Source organism: Halichoerus grypus, chromosome 10 (assembly GCF_964656455.1).
Source record: "Halichoerus grypus chromosome 10, mHalGry1.hap1.1, whole genome shotgun sequence".
Lineage (NCBI taxonomy): Eukaryota > Metazoa > Chordata > Mammalia > Carnivora > Phocidae > Halichoerus > Halichoerus grypus.
This window is the reverse complement of record NC_135721.1, coordinates 116,023,833-116,036,876: the sequence shown is the minus strand read 5'-3', so window position 1 is coordinate 116,036,876 and position 13,044 is coordinate 116,023,833. Positions and strand designations below refer to the sequence as shown.

Genomic DNA, 13,044 nt, shown 5'->3' with positions numbered 1-13,044 from the left:
AGTGTGATGAATATCCTTAAAAGTATTATCTTTGATTACATTGATATATCCTTCGGCTCCATTCTTAGAAATGGAATTACTATGATTAAAGAATGTAAAAAATTTTAAGGCTTTTGGTTCCTCTTGTGAAACTGTCCTCCAGAAAAGCTGTATTAGTTAATATTTCTAAACTTAGGCTTTGAGAGCACTCAGTAGAGTTATTTATTTAGTTAATTTTATTTAATTTTATTTTTTTAATCTTGTATTTATTTATTTGACAGAGAGCACAAGCAGGGGGAGCAGCAGGCAGAGGGAGAGGGAGAAGCAGGAGGGAGATCCCAGGATGCTGGGATCATGACCTGAGCTGAAGGCAGATGTTCAACCAACTGAACCACCCAGGCACCCCTCAGTAGAGTAATTTAAATTACAAAAGTAATATCCTGAAAATTTAAACGAATGGATATGTGGTTCACCCTAACACATACTCATGCATTCCACTTCCTAGAGATGTAACCGCTGTTCATAATCTATATGTATATTCTTCCAATGCATGAACACACTGGGAAGGATCCTAAGAGGCAAGATGGTGCATGTTCCTTTGCTCAAGCTGGTCCCCCTTTTCTATTCTCTGCCCAGGTAGAACTCCTTAATCTTTTGATGCCTGTCTCCATCTTTTATTCTTCCAATTCTACTTTGATCCTTAGAGTAAAGAATTCTTGGATCAATAAAGAAATTGTTTGCTGGAGCATCCTCCCTCCCGTCAGGCTCCCTGATGGCAGGGACTGATGAACACTACACCACTTGTACTGGGCCTTGCAGTAAAGACAGCCTGAGATGGGGCTGCCAGGCCTGCATCACCTCTGACTCTGATGCTTCCTAGAGGTTCTCAAGACTCCTTAGTTTTTGAGTGTTTACTTCAAGAAAAGGGGTAGTTAGCTTCTCCACCTGCACCTAGCAGGAGTTGGGGGGACTTTCCCAGAGGGTAGGGGCAGGAAGCGAGGTGCACAAATATGGCTTCAGGTTGACTGGCAGCTCTGAGTTACAGAGGGTGGCCTCTGGAAGAAGGTAGATTTGGGTTCCACTGTGGCACTGTTCCCTTGAGTGTTTTGTGACTTGGGCGGTTTCCCCCTCTGGGGTTATGAGGATTAGTTAGATAATGTGTAGAATGTCCAGCGCACCATCTCTTGCACATGGTAAGTACTCCATAAACATGAGCTGCTATCATATTGATCTGAACTTCTCCAAATTAAGAGGGTGCATTGTAAAGTAGACCCCCCCACACACCATATTTATATACCAAAGGCAACCAGAGCCCTCCCCATCCCACCTCAGCATGGATCCAGCTTCTTTGAACACAGACCTGCACTCTACTTCAACAATCAGCATGTTTAATGGGGTTCCCCTGTGGCACTGTCTCCTGCCCCCTCTGAAGTTCGCATGCCATGGGCTCGGACCCGATACAAGCATGTGAAACGGGGGTGGCCCCAGTTGCTTAGAATCTGGATCTTCACCTTGGGAAAGGCAGTTGGGGGGTCATTCTGGGGAGACAAATGGATCATGCCAAGGCCTGCTGTCCCAAGGGCTGCCTTCCTCTCCAGTCTTCCTTTGCTGGCCCGTTCCTTTAGCACCCTCGCCCCCAGAGACACACACCTGTAGGTGGAAAGTCTGAATCTCTGATTTCTCCACATCGAAGGTGAATTTCCCTAAGAAAACTTCAGTCTCATCATCAAGCTGGAGGCCCTGGTGGGTGAAGAGTGAGTAGAGGGAACAGTGAGGCACAGGTGGGAGAGGGAGAAAGCAACTTCATGGAGGACCTACTATGGCAGTAGTTGTATGCACGCTCTCATTTCTCTTTTGGTGTTACGGTAGTGTAGTGTGGGATGAGGGCTCCAAGAAACCAGGTTGCAGTTTAGTCTGGCCAATTGTTAGCTATGTGACTTTGGCAAATAAGATCCCCTTTCTGAGCATTACTTTCCTCATCAGTGAGGGGGGAGATGATAGCACTTCTTAGGTTGTTGACTGGATGCAAGGAGATGATCCATGTAAAGCAAAGCACAGAATAAGCGCTCAATAAAGCCATACCTAATGTTTGGATATGGTTGTAATTATAACCTATAGGCCTGAGAGGCGAGTGGTAGTATCTCCATTTTATAGATAAGCAAGCGAAGACTCAGATAGTGACACCAATTTTCATGACTGGTACTTTCTAGGCAAAATCCCCCACCTCCTTAGCCTCAGCCCCACTCACGTAGACTGCGAAGTCGCGGGGGGCGCTGTTGGCTCCCCCGGTGTGTGCCACACTGGGTGGTGGGTGCTGCAGGGTGATGTCGCTCAGTTGCACACGACCCGGTAGCCGGATCACCACCTGGCCCTGGTCGCCCTCAAAAGCCCAGCAATTCCCAGGGAACACATCTGGCTGCAGGCGAGCAGGTAGACCTTCAGAACCCACCGACAGAGCTACTCGGCCCTTCCCCAGCCTGGGCATTGGTTCAGGTAGCCCCCCTGCCCCCCCTCAGCTCAACGTCTTCGTCGGCCCCGCCCAGTCCTCCACCCGGAGCCCGGGTGTGTGTCCAGCCAGATCCTGTTCGGTGCCCCAGTCCCTAGCACCACCAGGCCCCGCCTCCAGCCGCTCCCATCCTCTGCCAGGCAGGGCCCCGCCTAGCGCCACGCCCTCAGTTCCGCTGGGTCCCACCTCCAAGGAGCTGTGCGGTCCTTTCCCAAGCATCCCGCCCCTGGTCTGGTTCTGGGACCCAGGTTCCAGGCCCACCTCCAGGATAACCGTTGGCGGCCGCGCGTAATTCCAGAAGCTGAAGCGATTCCAGAAGTAAGCAGTGTTCGCATCCTCATAGTCGTGTGATGTCTTTTCCAGGTCGATGGAGGCCCCTGGAGCAGGGAGAAGCAATCATTCAGAGGCTCCCAGGCCTGACAGACAGCTGGGGCAGGGTCTCCGAGGTCGGTCTCTTTGTCCGGGCATGTGCGTAGGTCTGTCTGTGTCAATGTCTCCGCCCCCTTCCGTGTCTCTGAGTCTCAGTCTTGCAGTGTCTCTGGGTCTTACCCACAGAGCTCAGCGCATAGTCGGGTTTCCTCACAAAGTCTTCATTCAACCTCTGGAATACAATCTTGGCCACTCTCTGAAAAGAGGGAGGGCGGGTCCTGGAGGGATGGAACTTGCAGGCAGATTTTTTGGGGGGCAGAGTTCTGGGACTCGGTTCTCTGGGTTGGATTTTGTGGGCCCTGGGAGAAATCCCAAGTCAGGGCTCTGGGGCGGGGTTTACCGCTCGGGACCCACGGAACGGGGCTCCGCAAGGGGCTTCCAAGGTGGACCTTGGACTAAGCAGTGTGCGGAGCCACGCGGCGACACTTTGGACAGACAGGAGGCTGCAGGCCTCACCTCGCTGTTGGCTGCGCGAACGCTGGACACCTCCTTGTGTAGTTTCTCCAGCTCGGCCTGGAGCTGCTGCAGTTGCTGCCCCTGGGAGCGCACGCGCTCGTGGTACTCGCTGCGGGCGGGAGGTTGGCGCGCGCGGTTGGCTCACTGTCTGCCTGGGCACTTCCCGTAAGGCCCCGCACAGAAGCGCCTTTGAGCCCCCTAATTCCCCACCCCAGTAGCCCTCTTTCACCTTAGAGTCAGCATCTCCTTAGGTTCCTATTGGAGGGAGGGAGGGACAAAATACAGCGCTGCTCAGCTCCCACCCACTCTCTTCTCCCACATCAGCCTGGGAGCAGCTGGACTCAAAGGGCCTTCTTTTTGAGGACTGCCCCCCTCCCTTCCCTGACCTGCCAGGACCTCTCAGAGACCCCCAACCATCTCTGGGCACAGTCCTTCAGAGATCTGTTTATATCCCTTCCTTAGGATGAGAGCCTCCAGCGCTGTCCCCCTCCCACCAGCCAAGGGGACCCCCACAATCTCCAGGGTCATACCCTGCCAACCAACCACCCTGGGATACAGTTGCCCTGACTCACATTCTCCAAAGGAGGGACCAGGTACAGCAGCCCCCACCAGAGTGCTGGAGAAAGAGGAGTGGTCTAAGGGCAAGCCGAGGGAGAGGGTTTCCCTGGCATAAAGGGGTGGTGAGGAGAGAAAAGGCTTGAGGGGGGCTGCTGCGTCTGAGGGGGCTAGCGGGCTCTGAAGGGGACTGTGAGCAGCTGAAGTTGTTGAGTGGGCTGAGGGATATAGAAGAAAATGTGCCGGGTTTGGCTGCAAAACAGCCAGGGCTGGGGCCCCAGGGGATTCTCCACCCCCTCACCTGCCAGAAAGAGGCTCAGCAGTGACACAGCCGTGAGCAGGAAGCGGATGGAACAGACCTCCCTGAAGAACCAGAGGGAGACTGAGGCCCCGGACCCTAATGCACCCCGCAGCCCCATGCGGGGCCCTAGACCCAGCATCCGCGGACACGACTCAGCCGGGTCTGACTGAGTCAGGGTCAAGCCTCCGCGGGTCCGGCCCTGCTCCCCGCCCCATTCCCTCCCTCTGACCTGTACACAATGACCAGCACGTCTCCTACCAGGGACAGCAACACGCTCAGCACCTGCAACAGCAGGTCTGGGGAGAGGAGAGGAGGCTTAGAGGGAGGGCAGGGATGAAGAAGGGCTCAGAGAGCGTGGGGTTTGAGGTTCAGGAGGGGCTTGGGAAGAGAGGGGTGGTCTAGGAGAATTAGATGGGGGCAAGGAGAATGAGTTCAGGCTCAGGGAAGGTGGATCGGGCTCAGGGAAAGGGCTGGAGACTGACATGGCATCGGGACTCAGAACGAGCAGGGTCTCTCAGAAATGAGAACTGGAGTTCAGAGAGGGGAGCCAGAGGGTCAGAGGGGTTCCAGGCTGGCCTGGCCCGTACTCAAGAATTTCTTGGACACGCGCGGTGGAGGCATCTCCTGCCTCAGATCCAGGGCTGAGAGAAGGTCGAGCTGCTCCTCAGAGACTACGGGAGAGCCAGCCGGTTCTGCGGGAGCCCAAGGGCGCCATTGGGGCCCTGCGCAAGGCAGGTCTACTCTTTCCCCGAGACCGCGCCGCAGGTTCCCCAGCCCAGAAGCGGGGCAGCCTCCACGGGCACTGGTCCCACCGCATCCCCACCCTAGGTCTCTCTCAGCACTCTGAGGCCCCTTGCTAAATCAAGACGTTGGTCCCCCTGCGGAACGGAGGCCCCGCCCCCAGGCAAGTCTTGGCGCTGCCCTATTTCTCTGTAGCTACTTATGCTAACACCGAGGCCGCGCCTCCTCAGTGGTGTCCAATCACAGGATTTCCCTGCCCCTTCCCAGGACCGTCCAACACCCCGAGGTCCCGCCCCTTAGGGAATCGTATTTGGTGCCTCCCCTCTTCGCCCTACAGGCCCCGCCCCCTAGGAGGTGTCCAGATAGACTTAATCCCGATTCCATGCCAGGCCCCGCCCCTGGGCCCCGCCCCCTCCCTCAGCTCTCCCGGGTTCGACCCCGCCCGCACCCGAGGCCCCGCCCCTCACGGTTGCCGCGCCACAGGCGGTCGGCCCATTGTGGCTCCGAGGCGCCGGCTTCTGCCGATAGCTTCCAGCCCATGTGGTTCCTCCGGGCACTCCTGCGCTCAAGGCGGGCTCACCGCAGCTCGAGCCCCGGGCTCTTCTGCCCTCGGGCTCCCCGGGCCCCGGCCCAGCTGACCGGTGCCCGCTGCTGTCCCCCGAGGTGACGCTCACTGAGCTGTTGCTGTTGTCGCTGTAGAAGTTGGGCGTGTGCTTGTGAGGGGACGTGGCTGAGCCCGGGCGAGGGCTCCGCCGCATCCTGACCCCGGGACGCCCTCTCACGGACGCCAAAGTCGCCGCCGCCGCCGCCAAGGCCCTCGGCTCTCCCTCAGCCGATGTGCGCGGCCGGGACGCCACGGACCCTGTGTGCAGCCGGCGGGCCCCCCGGCCGGATTCAGCCCTCTCCCCTGTAGCTGAGCCTGGCTGCTGACGTCATAAAGGAGCCTAGGGTCTCTACGGAACTCCCTGAGGGTGCGTCACAGAGCTAGTCGTGACGTCCCTGGGAGCCATGGCAGTCTCTTATTCTTTCCCATGTTAAAGCAAGAGATGACATCACATCACTTCCTAGAACGCCCTATCTTACGCACTTGTCATAAAAGATTATCCCTCTTCCTGCTTAGTTTTTCTCCTCAGCTCATATCACCAAGATGCTGCATATTTTACTTACATACATATCATATCCATTGCCTGTCACACCCACCAGAACGTAAACTTTATGAAGGCAGGGATTTTTGTCTTGTTCACTAGTGTATCCTCCAGGACCTAGTGGGGGGCCTCCTTCTCCCTCTCCCTCTGCCTGCTGCTCCCCCTGCTTGTGCGCGCGCTCTCTCTCTGTCAAATGAATAAATAAAATCTTTTAAAAAAAAAGGAAGAAGGAGGAGGAGGAGGAGGAGGAGGAGGAGGAGGAGAAGGAGAAGGAGAAGGAGAAGGAGAAGGAGAAGGAGAAGGAGAAGGAGAAGGAGAAGGAGAAGGAGAAGGAGAAAGAAGAAGAAGGAGAAGGAGAAGAGGCAGGGAGTCACCCGACCCTTCAGGCCCCTCCACTCGTCCTAGTCCTCAGGCCAGAGAACTCTGACCTTGGGATCTGTGCTTCCCTCTCTCAAACCCATATTCACCAGAGGTCCGTGGTGTGAGAATTCAGTACCCATCAACCACCATACCCACACTCAGACCATCCGTCTTGCATTGCGGAAAATGGAATGAGGAATCCCAGATGGTCACAGCCAAGAGACCAGAGGTTCCCACACTCCTACTGTGCAACAGAATAGAAATTCAGGTTCCCAGGTACATTTTGAGGTTCTACTTCAGCATTTCTTGAGTGGGAGCAGGAATGTGCATTTTTAACAACCATATGTTGATCCTGATTAAGGACCACACTTTGAAAAGCAATGCAGTACATTCTATGCACATTACACAGCTAGGTAAATAGATCCAGAAAGGGGAAAGGGGTTTCTAGGGTCCACACAGTGTATGATAGAGATTAGAATTCCAAAATCTTGCCCTCGAGCCCAGTACTTTCTGCCACATCCCATCTTCTTTGGAATGTTAGGAAGAGAAAGTGACAGTTCTTAGAGGGGTTGAGGGGGAGCGAGAACTTGCCAGGCTGTGTTCCTGCCCAGAAGAGGAAGTGCCCAGGATGCCTGGGTGGCTCAGTTGGTTGAGTGCGTCTGCCTTTGGCTCTGGTGGTGATCCCAGCATCCTGGGATCAAGCCCAGCATGGGGCTCCCTGCTCAGCGGGGAGTCTCCTTCTCCCTCCCCCTGCTCTTGTGCTCTTGCTTGCTCTCTCTCTCCCTCTCAAATAAATAAAATCTTAAAAAAGAAAAGAAGGGGAAATGCCCACATTAGTTTCTAGAGGGGTGGCATCAATACCCTGCTTGATTAGATGCCACAGAGTTCAGGGGTGAAGGGAGGGAAAGGCCAAGGCACGGCAAGCTAAGAATTCTGGTCCCCTCTCTGCCTTCCTTTGGATCCCATTGCCCCTATCTGTCAACTGGGGAGGTGAAGCCTTCCCCCAACATCTGGGGCCTTAAGGTCTAACCTGGACCTTACTTAAAAACAGAACAACCCATGCCGGATTGTCTGGTGTTCTGTAGACCTCAAAGCTCATTTGAGCAGCTAACACCTGGGAAACAGGTAGAACAGGGCTTTCCAACCCCTCTGTTGAGTTGGAGAAGCTGAAGCACAAGGAGGGACTATGTCTGGCTCAAGGCCACACAGCAAGACCCAGCTCCTCTGAAGGTCTAATCTTATCTCTGCTGCTGCCTGATACATTCCTTGTACACAGGCCAAAATGACAAATCGCAGGTTCTGGAACCCACCCTGCATTCCTTCCCCTGGATGTCCTTCTCTGCTCAACTCCTGTCCTCGAAGCCCATGTTATTTTACCTATTTATTTTTTTAACTAGGCTCCATGACCAATGGGGGCCTTGAACTCATGACCCTGAGATCAAGAGTCACATGCTCCACGACTGAGCCAGGCAGGTGTCCCCTCTAAAGCCCATCTTAAACACTGTCTCTTCAGGGAAAGCGCCTCTGGCCTCCCTCCTCTTGAGTTCCTGAGTCCTGACCCTATCGTGGTCTGATGGGAATTGCAGTCTTCCTACACTTTGTTTGGTGTTGGAATCTGTGAAGCTACTGGAAGACAGAGAACATGTCTGATTCACCTCTGTGGCTGCACCCTTCCCCTACATGGTGGCATAGCACAAGTCTTGCATATAGCAGGTGTCATTAAACAGAATGATTAAATGGATGGCCAGGATATGCACTCAACACACAGTTACAATCACACATGGTTAGAGACTCCCACATACATTCATTCCTTCATTCGGTAAACGTACTGCACATCTGTTTAAGGGTTACTAACCTAAGCAAGGAGCTCTATGTCCAGAAAAACGCACAATTGTTCAATATTTTATAGACAATTTCAAGAATTTTCAGACACCCTGAAGCTTATCTCTGGTCCCACTAGTAAGACCCCAAGTCCCCAAGTTAAGGGCCTCTGGCTCCTGATTAAGAAATGTTCTGAACACCTGCTGTGTGCAAGCTAGGGACATACATTCAACCACTCATTAATTCAAATGTGTTGAGTGCCTACCGAACTAATGCTGGGGGCTAGGGGATTCATTTATTAATCCATCCATTTATTTAGTCAGTTTTTTGAGGGTCTACCACATACCAGACCCTCAGCGGGGCATTGAGGACAGAGAGATGATTAAGGAGCATCATGAGACCAGTGCCCTTGAGGTCTTATTGGCTAGTGGGGACAGACTAGGGTTCTGTCTCTCTCCTTAACTCCATCTCCACCTTATCCCAGCTCCCACTTCATCAGGATGCATGCAGGATGGAGGCTAAAGCTGGTGCAGGCAGGGAGGACTGAGCTGACCACAGGGACCTTACCCCCTTCTCTCAGTCCTTCGGCTCCCTCTCCACCCATGACCTCCAGGCCTGCCTGTGTGTTTGACTAAAGGGCAGGGATTGCTGAACCTGCTGGGTGAGTCCACTTGAATCAGAGGTGAATGGGGTGAGTGGGCAGGTGGGCAGGAGGGCAGACGGGCAGAGGGAGAGCCAGCGGCCCTGGAGCAATGGCTCTGACTGCATGTGTGCGGCGACTGACAGGGCTGCCAGGCACCCATGACCGACAAGTGAGGCTCAGCTTTTGGGGTGAGGCTTTGTAGGGGTGCTCTAAGGATTTTGGAACTGGGGGGGCTCCCATTTCTCCATTTCCTAGGCCCTCAGTCCAGGGCCTAGGCATCTCTCTAGCCTGTCTCCTTCCTCCCCCAGCCCAGTTCTCTGCCTCTTTCCCTGTCCATCTTCTACCTTTCTTTAAGGGTGAACCCTGGGGGACTGGACCCTGGGCTGGGCGTCTGTGGTGTGTGTGTGTGTGTGTGTGTGTGTGTGTGTGTGTGTGTGATTTTTTTGTGGGGAGGGACTGATAAATGACTATTTCAATTCTGAGCAGGCTTCACCCAAAAAACAAGGAGAATTCACTGTGGTCAAGAAGCAGGTATCGGTGAGGTGAGTGGGGTTGGGTCCTGGATGTGGAGAAGCTGATCTCTGCTCCATCCCAGTCCCTCTTTATGAGTTGGGGGCATATTCCTGGGTTTTGGGAGCTGTATTCTCAGGAAGTGGGGTCAGTCTCAGGCTTGAGAAGCCAGACCCAGTCAGAATCAAGACTGGGGGGGATTAGTTCTTGACTGGTAGTTACCCTCAGATCAGCCCTAGTTTGGAGTCAACCCTGTGTTGGGGAAGGGGGAGTTGGTTCCAGGTTTGGGACATTAGTCATAGAATTAGCTCCAAGTTTGGAGGGTTGGATCCTGTTTCAGGGTTAGGATAGGCTCTGGACTGGCGGTCAGGGTCAGCCCAGTGTTGTGTATCCCAAGATTCCTCCTGTCCGCAGCTGTTCCATTGGCCACACCATGGGGCTCCGCTGGTTGGGGAGTGCCTGTCTGTGCAGTGGTTAACTGCAGCCATGTGTTCAGCCCCAGGTGAGTAGGCCTGGGGGAGCCAAGGATGCAGGTAGGGCTGGACGTGGCGTGGGGCCATCCCCCTGGGTCATTCTTCTGCTCCCTGCCACACCCGCAGGTCTCTCGGGACACTGGTGATCTCCCTGCAGCAGCTACAGAGTACTGGGCATTTGGTGCTATGGGAGGCCCTAGTGGATGAGAATCTGTGAGTGACCCCGGTGAGTCCCACCAGTCCTCAGCCTGCCATCCCCAAGCCTGAGAGTCCCTCTAGACAGAGAGTTCCATTTTTCAGAGGGGAAAACTGAGATCCAGACAGGAGTGATAACAAGGCCACCCAGCCAGGACTCCTTTCACTGTGGCCCCTACACGGGCTAGCCCCTACATGGGCTAAGGGCCAGGCTCAGCTCTGAGGACCAGGGGTGTGGCAATGGCGGAAGAGAAGTTCTGTTCTGCTCCCTGGCCTGGGACCAGACTAAGTTCTTTTGGGAGGCAAATATGAACCTGGCTGGATTTTCCTGGTGTTTCATGGAGGGTCATATAACCTGCTAGCAATGGACCTGGGTTCCAATCTCAGATACACCATTTCCCAGCTGAGAACTTGGACAAGTTATTTAGCTTCACTAAGCTGTTTCCTCATTTACATTATGTGGAGTCATAGGAAATGTTGAACTTTTCAGTCTGTTGTTTGTTGAGCTCTGATTGTAAGCTATGCCAGGCAATGAGGATTGAGTGGTGAGCACAGCCAGATAAGGATTTGTCCTCTTAGAATTCTATATCTAAAGAGAGAGGCAAACATTAAACAAATATTCACACGAATAAATGCAAAATTGTCACTGATGGGTGTTACAAAAGAGCTGGTAGGGGGTTGGGAAAGTGTATAACAGAGGGATGTAACCTATTTGGGGGTCAGCTAGGGTTCCCTGAGGAAGTAGTGGTTGAACTTTGAATGGAAGGATGATAAGAGTTAACTAACTCCCAGTGCTCTGAGAGAGCATAACTGGGGTGCAGGGCAGGAGCAGACCTCATATGAGACAGGACTGGAAAGGTTGGCAGGGGCCAGACCATGCAGAACAGTGAAGCCCACAGTCATGAATTTCCAAGAGCAACAAGAGAATTCTGTAGTCGTGTTTGGCCCCTTCAAGAGGTAACTAGCACATGCTAAGTTCTTAATAAGTTGTCAATATTATTAATGACCAGAGAGGAACCACAAACTAATCACAGATGCAGGCCAAGAAAAGGCATTGTCTTTGGACTTCTTTTAGCCCCAGGCAGTTTGAGGGGCGCTGGGGCACACTGTGTGTTTGGTTTCAGATACAGGTGGAGCTTGACCTGAAGTATCAGCCCCCAGAGGATGCAACTGGAGCCTGGGCAGAGGAGGATTTTGGAGCATCCATCCGGGACAGGTACCCTCCCCAACCTCCTGCCATCTAAGCAAGACCAGATTGTCCCAGCCCAGGCAGGTCGTGGAAGGGAGAAGTGGGACCTAATTCCTCTCTGGATCTGCTGGATGTGGTGACCCTCGGACTGTGCTGCCCAGGCTGCAGCTCTGTGGTCACGCACAGCCCCTCACTCCTTTCATTTATCCTCCTTCCAGCTCAGAACTGATCATCCCCAATGTGGGCTTCCAGGAGCTGGAATAAGTATGTGGGGATGATCTCGGATCACCAAGTCAGTCTTGGGATTAGGAGTCAGTGGCACAGGGTCAGTCCCAGGGTCTGTGATCAGTATTTAATCAATTTTAGGGTGAGAAGTCAGTCCTAGAATCAGGAGTCAATTCTGGAATTAGGGGTCCCAGGTTAGGGGTCAGTCTAATGGTCAGAAGTCAGTACTAGGGTCAGGGAAGTCAAGGGGTGCCCAGACATGTCCCTTGAAGGCCTTTCCTATCAGGCCCGGGGAGGCCTGGCTGGAGAGGCGGGCAGTGGCATTGGGCCACAGGCTAGCTCGAGGCCTAGCTCAGCAGGATGATGAAGACAATGAGCTGGAGCTGGAGCTGGAGGACGAGCCTGATGTGGAGCTTTCTGGTGTTGTGTTCAGCCACCTCAAGAGGTAACTTGTACCCACTGCACACCTGCTCCCACACCCACCAGTGTGTCAACCTCACACGCTTATACATGTAGGCCCGTGCTCATCCACACTCACAATCACATGATCCCAAGGTGTGGGTGAGGAGTGGATATCCTGGGGCCAAGGGTCACTTACTCCTAGACATACCCCCTGCCCCATTCACACACACAGTTACACTGGCACACGTGGGGCTTCTGGAGCCCACTTAGGGGATGAAAGCTTGATGAGGGTAAGGAATTTTGTCTCTTTTGTTCACTGCAGTGTCCCAGGGCCTAGAATAGGGTTGGCACATAGTAGGTGTTCAACAAATCTCTGTTGAATGAATGAATGGTCTCAGGGCTCCAGGAATGAGTCAAATTCTGGGTATATGGTTGAGATGGATGCCAGACAGACTGAAAGGACTCAGAATCCCGAAGTTCAGAGGGAGAGGAGGTCTTATCCATATCGCTGAGCAAGAGTGTGTAGGAGGTCCGGGAGAGGAAGTGAAGTGAGAGCTGACCTTGTCCTTCCCGCAGGCAGCCGAGCTCGGGCCCTGGCCCAAGGGGATCCTTTCCAGGTGTCCAGAGCTCGGGACTTGCAGGTACCGTTCTCCCTCTGGGCCCGAACCCTTGGGGAATACCACCCACTCTCCACACACTTGGGTTTCCCCCCTACTTTGGCAGGGATGGCTTCCTTTTCTCTTGCTCCTGCCCCCTTCAGGTGGGGGTCACAGTGCTCGAGGCCCAGAAGCTGGTAGGAGTCAACATTAACCCCTATGTGGCAGTGCGTGTTGGGGAGCAGCGCCGAGTGACCGCCACGCAGTGCGGGACTAACTGCCCCTTCTACAACGAGGTGCGTGCGACTAAGGAAGAGTGGGGCCTGAGAGAACCGGTGGGACCCAGGATTTACCCTGTCTGCGGAGGGGGCGTGGCCTAGGTGGAACTGAGCAAGTGCCTGAGGTTAAGAGGGGCTCCGTGAGGGAAAGGGTGCCAAGGGGCGCCGGGACGGGGAGGGGGGCGTTCTCTTTGCAAGAGGCAGGGGCCAGCTGGCGTAAACCCTTCACATATACCTTCT

General features: G+C 54.0%; 1 protein-coding gene across 2 annotated transcripts; it reads right to left on the bottom strand.

Annotated features, from left to right (window-relative positions):
• Window positions 1–1,332: 1,332 nt before the first annotated feature.
• On the bottom strand, window positions 1,333–5,725 carry SPAG4 (sperm associated antigen 4). 2 transcript variants are annotated; one of them, XM_036084398.2, is made up of 12 exons: window positions 5,416–5,725; window positions 4,814–4,918; window positions 4,456–4,522; window positions 4,227–4,288; window positions 3,943–3,986; window positions 3,600–3,625; window positions 3,371–3,479; window positions 3,035–3,110; window positions 2,747–2,862; window positions 2,228–2,395; window positions 1,630–1,719; window positions 1,333–1,517 (listed from the first exon to the last, which is right to left on the bottom strand). In XM_036084398.2, the coding sequence occupies exons 1-12, from the start codon at window positions 5,723–5,725 to the stop codon at window positions 1,368–1,370; spliced, it is 1,323 nt and encodes a 440-aa protein (XP_035940291.1). In that variant the 3' UTR covers window positions 1,333–1,367. The 2 variants fall into 2 exon arrangements, with proteins under 2 accessions (XP_035940291.1, XP_035940285.1); XM_036084392.2 differs by having other exon boundaries at window positions 5,435–5,566.
• Window positions 5,726–13,044: the final 7,319 nt, after the last annotated feature.